At 37.1% G+C, this 23,105-nt stretch overlaps 1 protein-coding gene across 3 annotated transcripts in view; it reads right to left on the bottom strand.

The window, feature by feature from the left end:
• The window catches only part of LOC131029538 (E3 ubiquitin-protein ligase UPL5), a 51,836-nt gene extending 33,778 nt beyond the window's left edge, over positions 1–18,058 (bottom strand). For all 3 annotated transcript variants that reach the window (XR_009102789.2, XR_009102790.2, XM_057960046.2), the window contains exons 1-3: positions 17,349–18,058; positions 13,826–16,515; positions 12,750–13,336 (exon numbers count right to left, since the gene is read on the bottom strand). Coding sequence is in view for 1 of the 3 variants with exons in the window: in XM_057960046.2 (XP_057816029.2) it covers positions 12,750–13,336; positions 13,826–16,433 (3,195 nt within the window). In the remaining 2 variants the exon portion in view is untranslated. The remainder of the gene's footprint in view (positions 1–12,749; positions 13,337–13,825; positions 16,516–17,348) is intronic.
• Between the last annotated feature and the right edge of the window lie 5,047 nt (positions 18,059–23,105).

Genomic DNA, 23,105 nt, shown 5'->3' with positions numbered 1-23,105 from the left:
CGAAAGCTTCTTGTTGGGTTGTTTGGACAACCTTGGGAACCCACAGTTATTCATTGTGATAATCAAAGTTGTATTAAAATGTCTGCTAATCCTGTGTTTCATGACAGATCAAAACATGTGATAACTCACTATCACTATGTTCGTGATATGGTACAAAGAGGTGCCTTACAACTGAAATATGTCAGCGTTGATGAGCAGGTTGCAGACATTCTCACCAAGCCCCTTCCTCGTGTGAAATTTGAATACTTCAAAGATAGGCTTGGAATTGTAGAGAATCCAGCTATGACTGAGATGGAGTCTCAGTCTCAGTGATGCATTAAGTTGCATCTTCCACCCTCTACGGGCAATGCATGGTGGAGTCACCCTTTGCAGGCAATGCAAGGTGACAGTGTATCCTTCTCTGGGAGAATGTTGAGGTGAAAGACCTCTTCCACCCTCTGCGAGCAATGCAAGGTGGATCCATCCTCTGCGGGCAATGCAAGATGGAATTTTTTGTTGTTTTCTTGCAGGTTACATTCATCCTCTGTGGGCAATGTAAGATGAATCTCATAAAGAAGTCCATGATGCATGATTACACTATTTGCTAGAATCCTCCCTAGCTAAGAGGGAGTGTTGAAATAATAGCTAGTTCGGATTAAATTAAATTTCAATGTTGCCAAATGGCAATTAAAATTGTAAACAACTTGTGCAATTTATTCTCCCTTATTGTAATTGGGCTAGGACCCAAACATAACATCATTATGAGGCAGGACCTATTGAGCGGTCTAAACAATATCATTATAAAATACATAAGCAAGCCAACTTGCAACTTGACGCCTCAAGTCAAGTATATAAACAAGTCATTTGCATGGCATTAAACACAACACAATCACGCGAATTACTTCATGTGATCTCTCTTCATGCAAATTCTGAGTGAAGACATTTGATGTGAAATACTTATCATGCGAACTGTCATCTACATTCATGCGAACTACTGCTGCCTTGTGAATTACATCTCCCGTCATGCAAATTCTGTCAGCAGATTTTGATCATTGGCTGTGAAGTAAAGGTAGAAAGGCAGAGGGCAGACTCAAGCAAATCCGACATTCTGATCAGTAAACCAGCCTGTGTGTGAAGCCTGTCTAGCAGAAGGTTAATCTCAATCTGCACTTCAATCATGACTGTGGACAGTCATTAATCAGATAAGTATATCTGATAAACTCACATGTAATCTGCAGCTAATATTAAAAGTGTTGATCTGATCATTAATGCTGGGTTTTTCCTCCAAGATGAAGGTTTTCCCAGGGCAAACTGTGTGTTATCTGTGTTATGTGTTCTTGCATCTCTTTATTTCTGAGTTTTGCTATTTCTGATTACTAAAATTAACATAAATCACCGGGGTCTGAAAAGCTTGGCACAACTCTAATTGACAAGGAAAAAATCCGATTAGAGCAACAAACTGCACCAATGAAGAGTGTGGTCAACAGAAGGTTGCAGTATAGTGATGGATGGGTGGACAAATGCTAGAAATCGTCCACTACTTAATGTCATGGTGACATGTAGCAAAGGGCCTTATTTTTTGAAGGCAATAGACTGTTCAGGGCAAGAAAAAAATGCAGATTTTCCTCATAACCAGCTATGTGACAGCATTGAGGAGGTGGGGGCATCACATGTAGTCCAAGTTATTACCGATGCTGCCCCTGTTTGTAAAGCAGCAGGTATGATGGTGCAAAACAAGTACAAGCATATATTTTGGACACCATGTTGTGTGCATTCGTTGAACAATGCACTCAAAGATATTGGCAAGTTCCAGTGGGTTTCAGACCTCATAGAATAGAGCAAAAAAAAAAAGATGTTCATATGTAACCATCACCACACACAAGCCATTTATCGTACGTTTGCCAAGGGGGAACTTCTCAAACCAGCCGATACACGGTTTGCTTCCTATTTTATTCTTTTTGACCGCCTTTGTCAACAAAAGGAGCTTTGTGTTCCACAATTGTTAGTGATGCATGGGTATCTTGGAGGCAATCTGCATCAGATACTGCAGTTGAGGTGAGAGGTTTGGTCCTTGATGACCGTTTTTGGGCTGATATGAAATTTGTTGTGGATTTTATTAAGCCCATATGTGAGGTGATTAAATTTACAAACTCAGACAAGCCATGTTCGGGGGAAGTTTATGAAGAAATAGATTCCATGTGTGAAAGAGTCACAAAAATAACCGATGCAAAAGATCCTTCTTTATATCCTTTGATAGAGGAAAAGTTACATGGAAGATGGAACAAACTCAACACACCCCTTCATTGTGTTGCCCATGCCTTAAATCCTAAATGGCATAATACAGAAGAGACCAAAAAGAGGGCTCCACATGAGGATAGAGAGGTAATGAAAGGATTTTGGGCTGCAGTAAAAAAGATTTATGGTCAACGTGAGGATGCCTCAATCATAAGGACTCAATGGAATAAGTTTTCGCGTGGGCAAGGTGATTTCTCTTCAGTGTGGTGTGACCATCTTACACATCACCCCATCAAAATGGGGATCCCTCTCTTTTTTGGGTCTTGCTTTCTCTTTGCTTAGCTTTTCTCTGCTTGTTAAGTGTTTTGAGTGAGTTAGTGATGGCCTAGGTTAGAAAAATGGGTTTTCTTTTAAGAGCTTGCCTTATAATTCTCCCTAGGGTTCCTTTTAGGGCCAAGTTTGGCCTAAGCATGGGGAATTCATTCTTCTATGCCTAGAATCCTGATGTGAATGTTAACAAGACCTTGTCTTAGAAAGTCGGAGAATGTATATTTTGTAGAGGAAGTCTTGAGAGTTTGGGATCATGTACCTTCCAAAGGTACCTAAGCGAATTTGCCATGGGTTGTGTTTTGATCCCAATTTTGAGCAAGGAAAACCCTTAGGATGCCTTCCTAGCATAGACCAAGGTCAAAAGAAAAGAAAATGAAGGATGAATTGAGTGAAAATATGAATTTCGCTCCTGACCCTCTCAAAGGGTTCAGAGCGAAATCCTTCAAGGGACCTCTTATCTCACTCAAACAATAGAATGAATCCTATTTGAAGGCGAATTGACTTGATCTTGATAAAGTAAGGGTGGAAAAGACAAGTCCAAGGCAAGTTGAGTGTGAATAGAGTCTAGAAAAGCAAATTTTGCTCCTGACCCTCTCAAAGGGTCCAGAGCAAAATCCTTATAAGGACTCCCTATGCACCCAAAAGATCTTGTTTTAAGCTAAATTGAAGGCGAATTGACTTGATGGTGATAGAAGGAGGTTTGAATAGTTAAGTTCAAGGCAAAAAAATGATGAATGGAAGATGAATAGCATTAAAGGAAGAATTTCGCTCTTGACCCTTCCAAAGGGTCCAAAGCGAATTTCATCTAAGCTCCTGACCCTTCCAGAGGATTCCCTATGCACCCAAAAGATCTTGTTTTAAGCTAAATTGAGGGTGAATTGAGTTGATGGTGATAAAAGGAGGTTTGAAAAGTTAAGTTCAAGGCAAAGAAATGATGAATGGAAGATGAATAGCATTAAAGGAAGAATTTCGCTCCTGACCCTTCCAAAGGGTCCAGAGCGAATTTCATCTAAGCTCCTGACCCTTCCAGAGGGTCCAGAGCGAATTTTCCTAAGACCCTCCCTTTTGCTTCAATTTGGACTAATTTTATGCCTTGGAGCCTTAACTAGGACGTTTTCATGCCTTGGAAGCAATTGAAGGGTGAGAAAGTGAAGGATTTGAGTCTAAAGGAGCAAATTCGCTCCTCACCCTTCCAAAGGGTCCAAAGCAAATTTCATGTAAGCTCCTGACCCTTCCAAAGGGTCCAGAGCGAAATCCTTAGAATAGCCCAATTTCCCACCAAAAGCATTGAGTGGACATCACTTCGAGGGCAGACAAGCTTGATTGAGATGGAGGGAGGACCCAAAAACCAAGCCTAGGAGCAAAGTTGAAGGAAATGATGAGAGGTTGAGTGCAAATAGCTATTCGCTTCTAACTCTCTCAAAGGGTCCAAGGCGAAATTTCCTCAATAGCGCCTGTCCTTCCAAGGGTACAAAAGCGAACTCCTTTGAGAGACTTCATACTTCGCCTAAAACATTGAAAGAATATCATTTTAAACAAAATTGAGGGCAAGTTAACATGAGCATGATGAGAGAAGGATTGGAAAAACAAATCTTAGGCTAAATGAAGGAAATGGAAAATGAATTGAGCCTAGGAAATGTTCGCTCATGTACCTCTTAAGGGTACAGGAGCGACTTGCATTGGAGGCATGTACATTCCAAGGATACACAAACAAGTTTGCTTGTAGTTGCCTTTGAGCACCAATATTTGTGCAAGGAGACCTCCAAGATGCCTTCCTAGCAAGTCTCAAGGATAGAACAACATGGATGAAGGTGATGTTAAAGTGTTTAATGCTTGTCCAAGCCTCATACCCCTAGTTCGCTCTTGTCCCTTTTAAAGGTACAAGAGCGAATTTCCTCAAAGCACTTCATTCCTCACTCAAATCACTAATCAAACCTTATTTTGAGCAATTGAGGAAGCAAATTCACCTAAATTAAACACTTGCTAGGTTCGAAATTTCAAATATGCACATTTGGCGCCAAAACAATTTTCAAATTTTAGAACAAAGTCGGCCAGCTTGGAGAAGGTGTAATATTTTTTTTTTGTATAACAAAGTCGGCTTTTCAAGGGAGAGGTGAAGGCGCCTATAAAGGAGAGTTGATCCCTGATCACTCATCATTCATTCAAGCGAATTCTTCTTCCTTAGAGCGAATTTTTAAAAAGCAGACTTAGAAGGCGAAACTTCATCAGCAGATTTCATTGCAAACCCTAAGAAGGAAGCTTATAATCTTCATGAGCCGAATTTTAGCAGCTGATTTGTACGCGAATTTCAGCGCTTCATAAGGCAGGTCAAGACAAATTTAACAATCTTCAAACCTAGATCTAATTCTCCAAAGTGCGAATTCAAGAAGCAATGAATAAAATTCGGATTTAAGAGGGTAAATTAAGAGAATGTCGATTCTTCTAAGAGGGCTCTAACATGTTTGAGATGCAGGTCTAAGACAGCTATCTTGTGAAAGCATCGCTGGGAAGGGACGTGAATTCAGCAGCCACACACTATTTATCCATCTTTCCAGGTTGCTATCTTTAAAATCAGGGTTAAGGTATGTGCAATTTAGTTTATTTGAAGTAGTTTTAATGAAGATCTGCTTTAGTTTAATATCAATTATTTTTGTGAAGTTAGGTCTTCGTGATTTAGCTTGATTCATATGTGATGTCAATTTGAAAATTTGTAATTTTAAAGGCTTATCATTTTCATTTTCAAATTGAAGTTCATAGTATAGGCATAGCTGCTATTTTTAGGTCTTGATTTAATCATCTTTGTGACCTATCGCTTTAAAACCCTAACTTAAGGTATCTATACAAGTGATAAATGGCAAACCCCAAGGCAAGCGGATCCTCTACTCGGCAAGCCCTCATTAAGGAAGATCAAAGGAGTGAAGACTTGGAGACGAGGATCACGTCCAAGTGGAGCAATATTGGAGACACCAACTTAGGAAACTTCAATGTGAAGAAGTTTCGAGAAGCACCCTACATCGGCAAGCCATCACCCATAGCCAAGAAGATAATTGAGAGTAGAATCATCAAGACAGCAGGTTTCCCTCCCGCAGTTAGGTGTCATGAGCTAATGATCGAATGTGCCAGGCATTATGATTCACATTCAAGGACAATTGTAGCCAAGGATGGGACTGTCCTCGCCTATCTCTCAGAGGGAGCTATAAGTGAAGCTTTTCATCTTCCAGAGCAGAGAGATATGATCTACAAGAGCCTAGAAGGAGCCAAGTCTATCTATGAAGATGATCCTGATACCTGACTAAATTTCGTCAATAAGAATTGGTTGCTCAAGAGTAGGCCTCGCCTGAATAAAATACCTAATACCCCTCACAGAATTGATTTCCAAGAAGAATTCAGAGACTTGATAACTATGCTTAATCGAGTTGTAGGTGCCTCTCAAGCCTTCTTTTTCGACAAGTGGATGTTCTTCTTTATACAGGTGATCGTTCAAGGGAAAGGGATGTTCAATTGGGCCAGGATTATCGATAACAACCTAGATGTGCAATTGAGGAGCTTAGTCCCTACTAAGTCATTCCACATGAGCTCATATGTTATATATTCTCTAGCCAAATGTTATGAGTATGCGAGACTACCACACGAAGGCGTTGTTGGGAGAGGGCCCCGAGAGATAAGAGTATGTGATTCTTATGCCCAATTGCATCATCCACCTAAGAATTACTACAAGCTAGTCAACGATACTTTCACAATGCATATCACCAAGACACTACAAGGAGGAATTCACCAACGACTGTCTCCAGAAGCACAAGAGGTCGTGAAGAAACATGGTGTGTGGTTCATTCAATTTCCTAAATTCACCTACATCAGAATTCATGGATGTCCCTCACCTCCTTATATGTTGCCAAGGTATCCAACGAATAGGATAATACTACTTGAGATAACTCGACAGTTGGCAACGTGTGCTAAGGCATTAAGGCACAAGCATGGGAATGGTATCCCTATACCCATTTCGCTTGGAAATTCAATTGAAGCTTGTCCTAATTCTCAAGCAACAGAAGATACAGAAAAGGAGCTATCTCTCTACTCATTCACATATTTTGCTTCGAGAGATAATTTTGATCCTAGCGGTCATATGGAAGAAACAGCCGGGAAGAAACACAAGCATGTGTCCCAAGTAGAGGACTTTTGGATAAATGCTCAAGATGATTTGGAAATAAAGAAGAGGATGCACTCTCGATTGCCCTTGGATCTTGTCAAGAGATGCAAAGCTTATAGAGTAGCAGATCAAGCACAAGACAGTGGCAGATATCTTCAATCTTCCTATGAGAAAGAAGAAAAAGAAGTGAAGATCGATTGGGATGAGCAAGAGGTCGCGTAGTTGAGGGCATTGATGGATCCAGTTTTGAGTTGCACTCGCAGATGGGTGGATGTCCAGCATCAAAAGTTGAAGGAACCAAACAAAGCTATGACATTCAGCTTGGAAACGAGAACGGAAGAAAATGAGGCGAGTGCAAGTGAGAGCACTTCTCATTCTAAGGGGTCAAAGAGAAAGGAGGAACCTAAAAAGAGAGAATCATCCAAGAAGAAACAAAAGGTGAATTCTGATCATCCCTCTAGTGTTTCTTCTAGACATGAAAAGGAGATAAGTCAAGATGTGGATCAAAGAGAGAAGGTATATGAGATAGATGAGTCCATGGAATCTATAGCATAGAATGATAAACAAGGCAAAGCAAGGATACTTCAACAATCATCAAGTCAGTCTCTTCCTCTCCAAGTTTGTGATAATAATCAGCAAGAAGAAAGAAATGATGATGAAGCGACATCTCCTTTTAGAGGCGAGCGGCCATTGCCTGAGGAAATGCAAGTAAAAGAAGGAAAATCTTCCATTCTAGATTGGCTCAAAGAAAGCCTTACAAGGGAAATTGTAGTTGAAGAAGAGGAGCAAGTATTCGATTTGGAAAGTCTTCTAAGTAAGTCTCAAGAGGGGATTGAAAAGAAGAAAGCTTCAAAGATATCTAAGGTGATCAGAGATTATACATGCTCCAGAAAGATACAAATAGCTACACCAACAGTAGACAAGTATGATGATGAGATCATGGCGGAAGAATATATTTGGAGACTTTTGATGTTGGTCCACTTACCTCCGAGCAAGCCATGGAAGATGCGACTGATTCAGTGAGGGCAATCAATGATAAACTAAAAGAAGAGATAGAAAAGAATAAAAGGTTGGAAAAAGAGATTAATGCTTGGAGGGATTAATCAGCTTAATGAGCCATTAGGGCGACAGGATCCAATAGTCTCGCCCTTGCAGGCACTCCCTCTTAAGTCGATAAATCAGGTAGAAAAGATGAAGAACTCAACCCAACTCATGGATACATGGATTGATAGATCCTACATGGTAGCCAAGGAATTTGTCGGAAGAATGATGAAAACAATCCACAGGGCCATTCAAGTCCTTGAGCATAATCTAGTAGTAACTGTCGATACATTCACTCACACTAAAGATATTACCATCACAGTATTGCAAGTGGTAAGGATGACATCAAGACAGGTTTTAGCGCAAGAAAGAATAGTTGATGGTGGAACTCATAATCTCCTGCAATGGTCAACTTTGCTCCAAATAAAGGAAGGTTCTATTCAAGGACATCAATAGTAGGTGCAACCAAGTTGAGGGCACTATCCATCATATTCAGGATAAGGTGTTTGATGTACTGTGTGCAATCCTTAATAGAAGGATAGAGATTGAAACAGATGTGGATATCCAAGAGTTGGAGGATAGGATCAAGATCATCTTTTGTAGAGAAGACAGCATGATCACAGAAGAGCAGCGAGATCAGATGTATACTACTATGTTCCTGATTGAGAGAACAAAAGAGTTGGAGCATGGATGGGAGATGACTCTTCTTGCGGCCTTTGATGAGGTTCTTCACTTGGAAGAGCGAATGAAGAACTTGCCTGAGAATCCCATTGCAGAGATTGAAGGGATTACATCCAGATTCATTGAATATGCCAAAAAGGAATAAGGAAAAGGGAACAAAATTCTAGATGAATGATGTTGCAGTTCAATCCCTATTGGAGGATGCTTCCTCGTTATTCATGCCAATTTCTATTTGGCTATGTTATGATAATGCTTATCTAAATAGGGTTATTTTTGTAACAACCCCTAATTAGGGTTTAGGTGTCAAAATCTCAGCCCTTGATCTTCTTTAAATCTGGGCCATTCATTATATTTGAGAATGCTATATAAGCTCTGACTCATTTCATTTGTAAGGTTAAGAATAAGGTTATTAGCAGCAGGGAAGAAGAGTAGTTATTCATAGAGAGTATAAATTTGGTGAAGAGAGAAAGTTGAACAATTGTTTTACATTTTGCTATGAGATTAATGAAACATTGAAGTTATGGTGTTTTATTGCAATCTTTGTGGCTTCGTGCATGGTTGTTCATCTTCTTGAATCACTTTATTGAAGATAGTATTTAGATGTTAGAGTTAGATTGAGTAATAAATGTTGTGTTTGATCTTTTAGTAAGGCCCATAGTCCAAACCACTAGCCTCTTATTGATTGTAAGTGCGCCCTATGTGGTCAACTGGAGATATTGAAATTGTTTAAAGTTCAATCACTACATGAGTGTTGATATGCACCCTATTGATGGTATCTATGTTCATGAATGATTTGATAATCTTTGAATTCCCTTAGAAGATCGCACCGATTCCAGTAGAATTGTTATTCTATGGCAATACTGAAATTGGTAGAGTTTCACTAAGATTGCCCTCCATTTAGTCATTCATAGGCTTAGTTTAATATAGCCCTCTCTAATCCCTTATCTTTTGTCCTTTTTTGAAACATTGGTTAGTATTAGGAAAATTCAATTCCTCATCGGTTAAGTAGTTGCGAGAACAAGCTTTCATAGAAAGTATGTAAGGCCCCTTGATGAAACAGCAAACACAACGAACACTAGTGCTTATCCACACGTAGAGAACCTACATACCAGAACCTTGGAGTTGCCTCGATTGATCCTTAGGCGAAATCTTCAGCATTTGGGGAAACTTTGTTCAAGAGAGGATAAGGTACCTTTGGGTATTTTATTGTGTTTGATCGTGTATAAAAGACACATCAACACAGTGGAAGCTTTATATGATATGCGGGCAAAGAAAGATCCTTTAGAGTGGTGGTGGAACCATGGAGGTGAAGTCCCAGAATTGCAATCATTTGCAATCAGATTGCTCTCACAAGTAACTAGCTCTTCATCTTGTGAGAGGAATTGGAGCACTTATGGTTTTATTCATTCACAAAAGAGGAACTGATTGGGGTCAAAGAAAGCAGAGAACTTGGTCTACATTCATAGCTCACTTCGTCTTCTCTCTCGTGTTGATCTTGGTTACATGGAGGGTCCTTCCGCAAAATGGGACCAAATTCCACCTGATGATGGAGGAGTTGCAGCCATGGGGGATGAAGTGATTGAGCCAGATGGCCTTAATGAATTTCCCCTAGTTCTACTGCCATCAAAGGAACCTGAGTTAGAGAGTGATGAGTATCTGGAGACCATCCTAGCTGAGGACCTTCATATGGATGATCCAAACATAGCAGAGTAGATGATAGATTTCTGATTTTTGTTTTTCGTTTGTGTATCAACATCAAACTATCAATGTTTTTGAATTTCAATTTGTAATGATGCTGCTAACTAATATGAAATATCAAATATGTAGTGTGAGTTTTGAACTTTTCAGACTTTTTGACACAATGGCATTTGACATGTGTATTTAAACTTGAAAGTTAATATTGATTTGTTAAACTTTTCCACTATTCTTGTTTTCAAAATTCTATGTTATGACTTATGCTATTTACTGAAAATTATAAAATTATATTAAAAAGGTAATTTGCCGTCTCCAAGTAGCCCCGTCAAATTTGTCGTACCAGTACCAGTACCCGTCTCCAAAGTACCCAAGTACCCCTGTCTCCTGGTAACCTTGGATCACTATCAAAAGGGCTATATTGAGGGAAATAACACTTCAATAGAAAAGATGATCATAACCCAACTGAGGACTAACATCATTTTCGATGTGAAAAAGGCAGATGCAAGAGACCAGAAAAAGAATGTGAGAAGAGATTATGTGCCTTCTCCAAAGCCAGGGCAGTTGAGTAAGAAAAACACTTTATTTTGGAATGTTAAGCTTATAGTGATGTTCAAGCCAAACGTGCAAATACTTCAGCAATGGTTCCTTTACAGCAGAAGGTTAAGAAATTAAGGAATTTCTAAATTCATCATCAAGATAGATAACAGAAATCAGCATTGTAGAAGGATAAAATTGTTGGATCAGCTGTCCCATAGACTGTCTTCGGCTTCATGGATTTGTTGGATCAGCTGTCCCATAGACTGTCTTCGGCTTCATGGATTTATAAAAGCCTTTTATTCTATTCCCAATGTTATTGGATTCACATACACAACTCTATAGTAACACATACAATATCATGTCTGCACCCAATAAAACTATATATTGAATTCCTTTTCTTTCTTTAGTTTTCTACATTTCAATTTTAATTTTAAATTTACATATTATTTTTAAATATATATTTTACTGTCACACCACTGTACCATGCTACCATGCTTCCACCTTTAAAAAGCATCATTTCCAATAACCGTACCAATATTGGAAATGCAGCCACACCTGAAACCTAGCAATCTTGGCAAGAGTAAATTAAGATCATTGATGGTGGATCAATGGAGGTTGATCATTGTAATGCAAAATCTTCACACAATTTTTCCAAAAGCATTTTACTTAATTTAATAGGTTTCTGAAAACCCTAAGTTCTTAATAAATTATGAGCATCCTAACAATATTTATTTATCTAACATGCTGCCCTCAAAAATATTAATAATTATAGCCAAGGCATAGCAATAGAACGCAACCAAAGAAAAATCAACAAGACAAGTTAAGCAATGCTTTAGATGACCAAATGTTACTACAATAACAACAGCTCTTACTGATCAGCGATGCTGATGATATAAAAACATTAAAATAAATTAGCAAAGGAACAACAACTACCACACTAATGATGTCCTTGATGAGCCAGTGATGGATTGTATTTGAGATTCTCAAGCCACCAATAAAAGAAATAGGAAAGGTTGCTTGGGCGTATAAGAGTGAGATTTGAACAGGTTATGTGCAGGTCCCATAACCCCAATGAGAAGGATACAGTACAAAAAACTGATATATGAGCATCAATAAAGTTATAAAAATAAACATTTGAAAATAAATTGCACTATGAATTCAAGTGCGCATTGTGTCTGACCAGCAATGGATCTATTTTGTGACTGCATGCAATATCACAAGGTTTGTGTTGTGTTCAAGTTCGGTAAGGAAAGAATTCGGAACAAGTTCGTTCAGAAAAGAAAAACTGTGATAAAATTCGAACAATATAATTTTATTGTTACTGTTATTTGATTTGAATATAAATATTAAGTAAATGTCAGGTGATTTAACTTTGTACTTCAGCAATCAAGTCCTGCTACTGCTTTCTTAACCCAACCAAACTCAACTCTTTTCTTAAGCTTTTTTGCACTAACACGAAAGGCTCCACTAGCAATGATCTCAGTTGCAAAGGAAAGGAAATGGAGATCATTCAAGGACCTGAGCAAATAGCTAAGTATATGCTGAGTACTCAAAAGTATAGTGAGTTGTGGACAGATGATTTTCTAATGATCTACAGATGCCAAAACTGCCGCAGCTCACTGATCTTGAAAACCCTTGACAACCACAGAAAAACCTAATATTTTGTCACAAAGTTCAAACTGTACATTTGTGTATGAACGAACATATTGATGATTTCGAACAGTTTTTTTGGTTTTTTAACTTTTTCTTCTTTTTTTTTAGTTTTGACAGATTTAAACTTTAAATGTGGCGGGCCATGTGACACAGACTACGAGTAGAGTATGACTTATTATCAAGGTTCCATATCTACATAAATAAGTTGGTTGACTGAAACCAGCCCAATCTTAACTAGTTCAGAACCTTTATATTTTTTAATACATAGTTTGTATTTTGAAATGCAATGATAATTTTCTAAACAAAAATCTATAACACATTTGTAGCATAACGTACAAAACAAGGATCCTGCTACAAAATCAGATTAAACCAGATTCACGGCATGGAAGTTTCTAACTTCTCTCTTTGTTCAATTAGCAAAAACTTTTTTAAAAAAAGTTACATATAATACCTGCCAAAACCAAGTCATGGTATCATCATCTTCATTGTACTCATGATACTCTGTGTGTGCCTTCCAATCATTCAAGCAAATGTCTCTGTCATATCCATACAGCATGAGATCCACGTCTTCAGGCTCTAATGCTCGCAGGAACTGTTGATATGTGGAATTAACAAGCAGATCCTGGAAGCCCTGTGCAAAGCAATTAACTTGCTCTGTCACAGATGTTACAAAACGCCGCTGAATAAGCAGATCCACATACTGATGTCTATTTATGCTGCTCACAGCCTTATCCTTTCCACCTGGACAAAGCTCCACTATCTTCCGGGAGCCTAGTTCTTCAACTTCGGTTACAAAGGTGAGCTCCAGAGCACCTGAATCAAATATCTCTGGATCCAACTCCAAAATTTTCTTGCAACTCATGTATAGCTCAGGATCTGCATCACGGATATCTTCCCAACAGACTGATTCTCCTGCCAGCTGCCTGAAGAATGCGCGAGCTAAAACAACATCAATTTGGACCCTGTGCATTAGAGCTAAAGCAATGACTCGACCACAAAACTTGAAATAGGTAAGATGCCCAGGGTTCACCCCAGATGCTGCAGAATGAGGATAAAAAGTTATCAGTAGACTGGTCCAAGTTGCCTTGATAATTTTTATATTGTTCACATTTCACCACACCAAAACAGTACTAGATTCTAAAACTATTTTACATACAATTAGTCAATTTCAACACAGTCACCAACTATGTGTATTCCTCTGCTAATTGCAATAAACTCTACTAGAGAAAAGAAAATTTATTCAAGATTTTCAAGTTAAGAACTATGTGACAGGCACTATCCAACCATATATTTATGCACCAACAATCAATGGAACATAGCAGTAAAATGCAAGTTAGCTCGATGACTCCTGAAAACAACACACATCTGGCACCCATCAAAAATTACAATCAAATTCTAAATGGGAAGCAAATATAGCAAATATTCACAGCATCACATAAGAATATAAGAAAAGGAAAGAAGATATTTTACAATTCTTGTCCAAAAAGCATATAAATCTCTCCACGGCCATAATCATAGTAAGATTACCTGGATTAGGAAAAAATCTTCGGCGATCATTTGGGCATGACAGAAAAAGTGCATTCTGAGGATTAAAGATTTCACGGCATATCAAACAAAACCATTCCCGCAAGACACCTGGACCAGTTGCTTCCTCAGTAAGAAACTCCACAGAAATCCCTCCCTGTAAAATCTCCGGTTCCACATATGCCAACGATTCAAACGAATCTGTGAGCAGCTGAGATCTGTGGACAACAACTTCCTGGCGTTCATCATGGTCATCCTGTGGTTCTGGGAGCATTGCCATCACAAGCCGCTTCTTAGACTCAAAATCAAGAAGAAACCCATAGTCAAGTAGCCAAAAGTGATCATCATTCCACCGTGATTGTCTTACAAGAATATTTAAAGCTGTATGGCGTGATTTTAGGATAGATAACATTTCCTCCATGGCCTCATCATAAAGTTTGGCAATAGCATGCAAGCCTTTTAAAACCACTAGAAATGGAGTCCAGCCAAATGGGTGATCCTCAACTGTTGATGTCCCAGGTGCAACAAGAACATCTTCAACAGCTTCAAGGCAACTGTCAATTTCAAGAAGCAGGGTCCTGAAAACTGCTTGAAGCCATCTGTGGGATCCAATCTCCTCCTTCAAGTTGACAGAATAGCTAGCAGTGATGACCAGTTTCTGAGATAGATCTTTTCGAATACCTTTTTTTTTCTCTCTCATATGAAAACCATATGATGGCATGTGACCTTCGCTTCCTTTGCAAGATTCCATGGCTTTACAGAGAGGTATTACAAAAGCTGTGAAATCCTGTCCTTCTTTGAGAGGTACCAAATTATTTACAGCAATATCTTGAAGAGCAAAGGCATTTTTAGTCCAGCGCAAACTTGATGACAGCCTATTTGACAGCTCATTCACAAAAGGAGAAAATTCTTGTACAATAGTTGACGCCCTTGCTTCATTAAAATAAGGGCTTCCATGGGCAGCACCAATTGTGTCAAGCAGAGCGGCTAGAGAGCTACGGCATATGGGGTATAAACCATTATTGGGAGCTTTATTGGCTAGCAACTTGCAAAAATCCAAAAGAATAGGAGCACAGTAGCAGTGAATGCGATTCGGCAAATACTCATCACTTGATGAAGTAAAAAGCTTAATACATTCTTCTGCACACTTAGAATTGCTCTCTAGGGGGGAGAGCAGTAACATTACCAAAGCTTGGGTCGCTCCTGCAAGCTGAAAGACCTGCATATGATCTGACGGAGGTACTGGCTTTGCAGCCATTTTCAAAAAATCTTTTACTCTGTCCCGGACCATATCCTGTAGCACATTTGGTTTATCATTTTTGCCACACAACAACCAAATAATGCTCACTAAATCATTAACAAGCCGCCATGAAAGTGGTAGTGCTGTGCTTCTCATGCGACCAACCAAATGAAGCATTGCATCTTTGGTGACATTATAGTCTGCCAAAGTCTGGTCCTGCTGCAGTTGCTTTCCACAGTATATAAGCCGCTGTTCATATGAGGGTAACCCAGTTCTCGACTGGATCATCCTGTGAATAGAATCAACTGTATCACTCAAGCTGGCATGAAGGACTATGGTTCGTCCATCTAGAATGGTCCTAACAAAGAACTGTAACTTTAATTCAGAGGAACTAACATCACTATCCATCTCTTTTACTGAAGAACCATTGTTTGTGGACTCATTTAAATCAAAACAACCTTGGGAACTTGAGCAACTTGAAGTTCCAGCATAGAGACCTTCTGTATGACCAGCATTAGAAACCTCTAGGGTCTCAGTTAAGCATTTGCTCAATGAATTTTCCATATCTTCATCATTCTCTTTCTCCTTGACAGGCATATCAATATACTTTCCATCATATTCAAATTCCCTTGTGTCTGCACATTGCTCTTTATGCTCTTCATTATCAACTAGTTGTGAGACATTCTCCAGGACATCTGATACTGTTTGCATTGAATCCTCTATCTTGTCAATTGATGTGGAGCTAGCAGATGTTGGATAATCAAAAGTATAATCAATGGATTGATTGCCCTGAGTAGAGCATTCCATGAGAATTTCTCCCTCTTCCTCATCAGTCAACAACTCCATAGTGTCATCTTTGGTTGTGGACGATGAAATTTTGTGCACATCAGTAGATGCTGTTCGCAGATATTCAACTTCAGAAAAATCAGCTTCCATCATCATAATTTCATTTCCTACATCAAGACTGTCCGAGTGAATTGCAACCTCTGCCTCACATGACCCCTGCAGAACAGAGTTATCAAAATTAGACTCCTCCACAACACAATTCATTACACATGCACAATTCACCTCCATTGTCCGACTCTCAATTTCACAATTTCCAAACTGATCACCAAGAACCATTGTCTGTCTCCTCTCTTGCCAACAATCATGTCCAACTTCCCACCTCGGTCTTACCCCTACCAAATCAGAAGAATCTACCTCCAGATCCTCAAGCTTCCGTTTACTTGACACAATTCGAGGCTGCAAAGATATGACTGACCGTGCTGACAGCATGAATCCACCCCCCCTGTCAACTACCCTATCTTCTATCCTATCCAATTGAGAAGCCTGAACAGACCGTTCCCCATTGAGCAAGGGAACGGTTTCCATGATTGCACCAGTTCTTATCTCACGAGAGTTTCCTTCACAATGCACTAATTGTCCTAGAAAGTGTTGTTCTGAACTTTGATTCCTAGCAGCCAAAAGAAAACAAAGCCCATGAGTTGATAGGCATGCAACCTGACTTCCATAACAAAATCTAAACCCTTACAGTTTAGTATTCAACTAAATTATCAAAATTTCTGAACTAAAATAAAAGTCTCCGTCATTTTCCAAGCTTTCAATAATCCAGCTAAATTATCACAATTTCCAAAACTGATTTCAAAACCTTTAATCCATTTATGCCATGTTCAAAGTCTACTTAGTGTCCCGCTTTCCTTAACACATCACATCGTATTTTTTATCTCCATTTTCAAGGTCGACTCATCTAAATTATCCCAGTTTCCCAAACAAAATAAAAAATCAAACCCCTAACCATTGCAAACTCTGTACAATTAAATTATTGCAATTTCAAAAACAAAATCAAACCCCCGACTTTTTCTTCAGTTTCAACGACTATCCAACAAAATCAGTGAAATTTCCAAAACAAATATCATACTTCTTAACGTTTTCTTCATTTTCAAGGCCTGTTAAAAATTCTCAATTACCAAAAGAACTTTAGATATTGAACCAATTTTACGAGGTCGAAGGCCCTTAGTCATTCAACAATTTAGTGTAAAACATAAGTCACGAATCCGCAAGCATTAGCAAACCTCTCGACCGATTGGAAAACCAGATTTTTATTCCGCCCCCAAGAAGTGCCAATTACAAAATGCATGGGAGCCCCAAAACCCTAATTACTATCGTAATTATGAAAGTCTATACATCGTTAAATCGTCAAAATCGAACTCAGCTAAATTACTTCATATGACAAAAGATGAAAAGGAAAGGGCAAATTCTCAGAGTACGTCGAGTCTACGTCGATACCTGAAAAACGTAGAAACCCTTGAGGTCGCAAAACCCTCTGAATTGAAACCGTGCTGCAATCTAACGGAAACAAAACCTCCCTCGATTACCAGAATTCTGCAACTGCCACCGCGAAAATCTGCCGTGAATTGACATGCCTCGATCAAGTTCCCATCTTCTCCCACCGACAAATTAATCCGTTGCCATCTCTATAAATTACCCGACCATGCCCTGGCAAAAATTTAAAGCAAATCAGAAAACCCTCCATCCATTGCGCTAATTATACTCCCAATTAATCTCTCCAAATGAAACATCACTTTGCGTTATAGAGGGAAAAACAACGCAGCAGAATTTGAAACCGCCATCAGAGAGTGTTCCAAAGGAATTTCTGCTCGTGTTTAAAGATGCCCGCGGTTTAACCAACGCAAAGCACCAATGCCAACAAAATCAGAAGCCCAAATTAAAAAAAATACGGCTGGGTAATTGCTGGTGTCTTTCTCCCGTATGCCACGTGGAGGTACCGAATTGTGACTTAGGTCATTGATTAAGCAATCTAAATGGATGATTAAAAAGTTGCTGGACTGATTACGTGTCGCTTCATAGCAGGATGGAACAACTGGCTACCTGGCACTGTGCATATGGTCGGCGCGTGGCGGTGCTGCAGCGGCTGGACGGAGGTGCCACGTCATCCTCGCTTTGCTTTGCTAAGGAGATTCCCACGTCATCATGGCTTTGCTTTGCATTGATAAGGACGTGTCATGGTGCCCACAATTTTAGAAGACATCACCAGCAGAAAATGTGCTAAATTTAATTAGGAAGAGGAGTTACAGATTTTTTTTATTTTATGATTTTTTCAGTAGTTGAAGTCGCAATACAAATGATGGTCCAAAAAATCTTTTTGATTTTATGGTTATAATTAAGATCATTTTATTTCATTAATGTGGAAAAAAAGGTCACTTTATAGGGGTCAATCATTTACAACTAATTTGTGTATTTGAGTTGGGCGAAGAATAATAAATGTTCAAAATGTTGAAATTAAATATAGGGTATTGAGTTTTAGATTCCATGAAAATTTTATTATAGAAAATTTCATTTTTCATGTTGTCAAAAAATGAAAAAAACATGCTATTTAGGGGAAAGGATCCAGTAGTTGTGCACCCTAACTTCGCGCTTCTCAAAATCCTACTTGGAAATTTCAAATCACTCCGATTTTTTTACAGCAGCTTACTTGGCAAGTCCCCTGCTTATAACTAAGGTTTCAGGGCCACATTAGCATACTTTTTACCAAGGTGTCCAAAACAGCCCCAAAAAAAAGTGAGACCAATAGGCGTGCAAAAGAGACCCCAATAGTTGTGCAGTTGACATGGCATCACTTGATTGGTTACTTTTTATAATATTAGTACATTTCTTAACAACCATTGGTACATTTCCTAACAACTGTTGGTACATTTCCTAACAAAAATTGATATTTTTTGTTTCAAACAATAGGTTTTATTTGTTCAATTTTTGGAACAAAAGGTATCAACAACCTTCACAACAATTGGAACATGCTCAACTATTGGGTCCTTTCCCCTAGTTGTCATTTATATACTATTTTATTCTACTTCTAAAATGTTAGATTAATCTTTGTGAATGTGGATCTAAACTTCTACAATGAACTCAACAAAAAATCTAAATTAGGAGAATTATTTTGACTTGGTGTAATTAATTTACTTATGTAATTAGTAATATGTACTTTAGTAAACTAGGAAACAAAAGTGTGTGTCATCTTCTTGATTGATGGGAGTATATGTCACCTCTATTACATTCAACTCCTTAATTAATAGTAGTTAAGTATTGTGCGCATGTAAAATTCATCTTATAAAAAACAAGTAATCAATTAGAAGCAAAAGGGAAATCACGAATCCCTCCTAACCAAAGAATTTAACAAATAAGACAATAGAATAACACAATAAAGCAAATAGGAGTTAAAATAATCAAATCAAATCAAAACTCCCTATCCCAAGATCGCATATTGCTTCCATTGCTCTTCTCCTCTTTGTGGTATGGCTATCGCATATTGCTTCCATTGCTCTTCTCCTCTTTGTGGTATGGCTATCGCATATTGCTTCCATTGCTCTTCTCCTCTTCGTGGTATGGCTCTGAGATATTGCTGGTAACCTGCAAGTGACACAAAGATTCAAAGTTCATGATTGTTGAAAATGGAGATTGGATGCTCAATTTATAGAAAATTGGAGAAGATTGATTGAAAGGTGGAACAAATTGATCAAGAGGTGTGAACTCAGGTGAGCTCAAATGAAAATTGATAGTTGAACTATTGATTGTAGGAGTGAAACTCAATGGATTGAATAGATTAATTGAGTCAACTGATTGAGAAAAAGCTGATTGAGGGAAGAAAAAGAATGATTGGAGGAATTAAAGAGGACAAAGAAAGCTTAATTTAGAAAAAGCTAACTGAAAGATGGAAATAGAAGTTGGAGAGATAAATGATTTAATTAATTGATTGATTGAATTATTTAATTTAGCATGTGTTTGCATTTAGATTTGGATTTTTAATTTAATCTTTGTATGATATTTTAATTCAAATAATTGAATTTATTAAATTCAATTTAGCATTTGAATATATTTAGAACTTGACTTTGATTTTCAATTTGGTTTTTGAAATCATGTACATGTAATTGAATTAGGAAGAAATTAGAAGAATATGAATGTATATGAAATTAAAATTTGGGGATTTGGAATTGAAAGAATTAATTAGCTAATTAAATAATTAAAAAAAAATATTTAATTATTTTAGAAATAGAATTTAATTAAATAATAAAGATTATTTAAATTAAAGAATTAAATCACAATTTAATATTTAGAAAAGGGTTGAATGATTAGATGATTAGAGATAGAAATTGAGAATTAATTTATTTAAATAATAAAAATTATTTAAATTGGGGAATTAATCAGAATTAATTAGCTAAATAAATAATTTAAAGAAACTATGTATTTATTTAAAAATTGAATTTAATTAAATAATAAAGATTATTTGAATTAAAAGAACTAAATCGCAATTAATTAAATAATTAATATTTAATTAATATTTAGAAAAGGGTTGAATGATTAGATTATTAGAGATAGAAATTGATAATTAATTTATTTAAATAATAAATATTAGTTAAATTGGGAAATTAATTAGAATTAATTAAATAATAAATATATAATTAATATTTAGAAAATGGTTAAAATGATTAAATGATGATAGAATAGAAATTGAGAAATTAGTAATCTTATTTAAATAATAAAGATTATTTGAATTAGGGAATTAATCGGAATTAATTAAATAATAAATATTTAATTAATATTTAGAAAATGATTAAATGATCAAATGATGATAGAATATAAAAATAAAATAAATAGTAAGATGGTAAGGAAATATGAAATTAGAAGAAATAGATTAATTAAATTAATTAACTTAATTAAATAATTAAAGAATTATTTAATCAATTAGAGGAATAATTAGTACATTATCAATGAGACATTTTTAGGTGTCTACATTTGCCCTTCTTTGAGACAATGTCAGAACGTCATTGTTTCAAAGAAAACGAAAAAAAAAAATAGATTCTGCCCCAGTATGCCCCGGTGATACTTAGGGTGTAATGCCCCCTCGAGAGATTGCTTGTGCATTAAAGATATGAATGATCTCTCGAAAAAAAAAAAGAATGTGAGATGAAAGATAGAAGAATGTTAGCGGATTAGAGATAGAGATAGGTGATGTGAAGATGATATTGAGATAGAATATGAGAGAATGAACCTTAGAATGAAATAGATTATGTTAGATGATAGAATATGATTTAGAAAGAGATGATGAGAAAAGAATCAGTAAACTAGCAATAAACATATGAGACGATAATGAAAATGAAATTGAAAGAATCACGAACCTGTGTCACATATTTTATTGCGTCAATATATATTCATCACTGAGCCTTATTATTGAACAATGAAGCTTAGCACATCAGGGTATAAGGAACCAAGATGCAAAGATATCTCATTGAAGAAACAAACACGTAGCAGACAAACAGCAAACAAAGAAAAAGATAATGCCCATCATGGCTCCTCTAGTCACTTGTGGACATCCTTGAGTAGCATAGGAACAATATTTGTCGCCAAATGATAAAAGATAAAGATTGACCCAGACAAAATTCAGCAGCCATACTGACCTTGTGCCTTCGTTCTCAGTTGCTTGATGTGATGGTTGATAATGTCTGATCTCAGAAAGTTGCGGACCCCGTTTAAGACTGGCCTGTCTGATTTTGAGTGTATCCTCTTCTGTTTAAGACAAGATAATGATCACTTGATATGGATATGATATGATTGATAAGACAATTTGATCAGTTGATTGCAGATGTTTGACTGGATAGTTGTATCCTTTGTTAACTTTGTGTGAAGTGTTTGTTGGATATCTGCTAGGGTATTTGTTTCTCACAAGACATTTTATTGCAAGTTTTTCTAATTGATTGATTTTCGATTTTTAGTTCTTTTCCAAGAGCTTTTTCGATGTTTTTGGATTATGTAGATCGATATTTGAATGTTTTTGGATTGATTTTTTCAGGCACGTATTTGAATGTTTTTGGTTGATTTTTTCGAGATCGTATTTGAATATTTTTGGATTTTGTGGTTTTCGATTTTTTTTGGATTTTGAGTTTTTCACTGTTTTTTGATATTTTTGAAGGATGTTATATGATTTTTAGGATTTTTCATGACTTTATATGATTTTTTTGGATTTTTTCAGGACTTTATATTATTTTTTGGATTTTTTCAGGATTTTATCTGATTTTTAGGATTTTTTCAGGACTTTATTTGATTTTTAGGATTTTTTCAGTTATGCCCCCAGTGTGCAGACCTATATGAGATGATGATCTGCAGAATGTATGTGGAGACAAGTGAATTTTGGACATGACCTATGTGAATGCAATATGTAGGATGAAGATGCATTTCCTATTCGAACAAGGTTGAATGTCTTTGTTTTTGTATTGGTAATACACCAATTTAAATGGAGGTACAAAACCTTTCATAGATAAGCGATCAATTGATCTGTAAGGCCCTTCGGAACATTCATCTCAACACACTTAGTGACTAGGATTTACAAATGGAGACGTGGAAAACTTCCCCATTGGTTCTTGAAACTTTGATCTTCTTTTGCCCATGTGTGTGCAAATGAGTTAATTCATGCTCTTGTGTTCACTAAAGATCCTTGGCATCCTATATGACTAGCTACATGGATTATTCTAACTTCAAAAGCATCCCGAATAGAGCCTCGCTGCCAGCAAGCCTTGAGAGCTCCGATAAGGTTATAGACTGTAATTTCTCAAATATTGCTCCATTTCCAGTAGGCGTTCATAGCCCTGATGGAGTTACTTGCATGTTCCCATAGTCAAGATTTTTGTCGCATTTTGTATACATGATATTTCAGTTATATATCATTGCTCTTTTGCCTTGAGATGGATATTTGGCATAGCTTTTTTTTCTTTTTATTTTCTTTCCTTGACTTGTAAGTAATGAAACCTACTTGGGTAAGACAATTACAATGGCGCTAAAGTAGAATTTTAGATTTTTCACTAGGCATATGATCAACTAGGTGTCTCGAATGAATGAGAGATTTATTGTGTTTGAGATATAGCAATTGATAGATTTTGGGTTAGCAAGTCTCAAATAGTGAAATCACTACCCAACCATAAGTAAAGTGTCGTCACAGGGTAATGTTGAAAATGAATGACCTTAAGACCTCATAGA

The sequence above is a fragment of the Cryptomeria japonica genome, chromosome 5, assembly GCF_030272615.1.
Source record: "Cryptomeria japonica chromosome 5, Sugi_1.0, whole genome shotgun sequence".
Lineage (NCBI taxonomy): Eukaryota > Viridiplantae > Streptophyta > Pinopsida > Cupressales > Cupressaceae > Cryptomeria > Cryptomeria japonica.
Note: the sequence above shows the minus strand (reverse complement) of the source record. Positions and strands in the feature narration are given on the sequence as shown.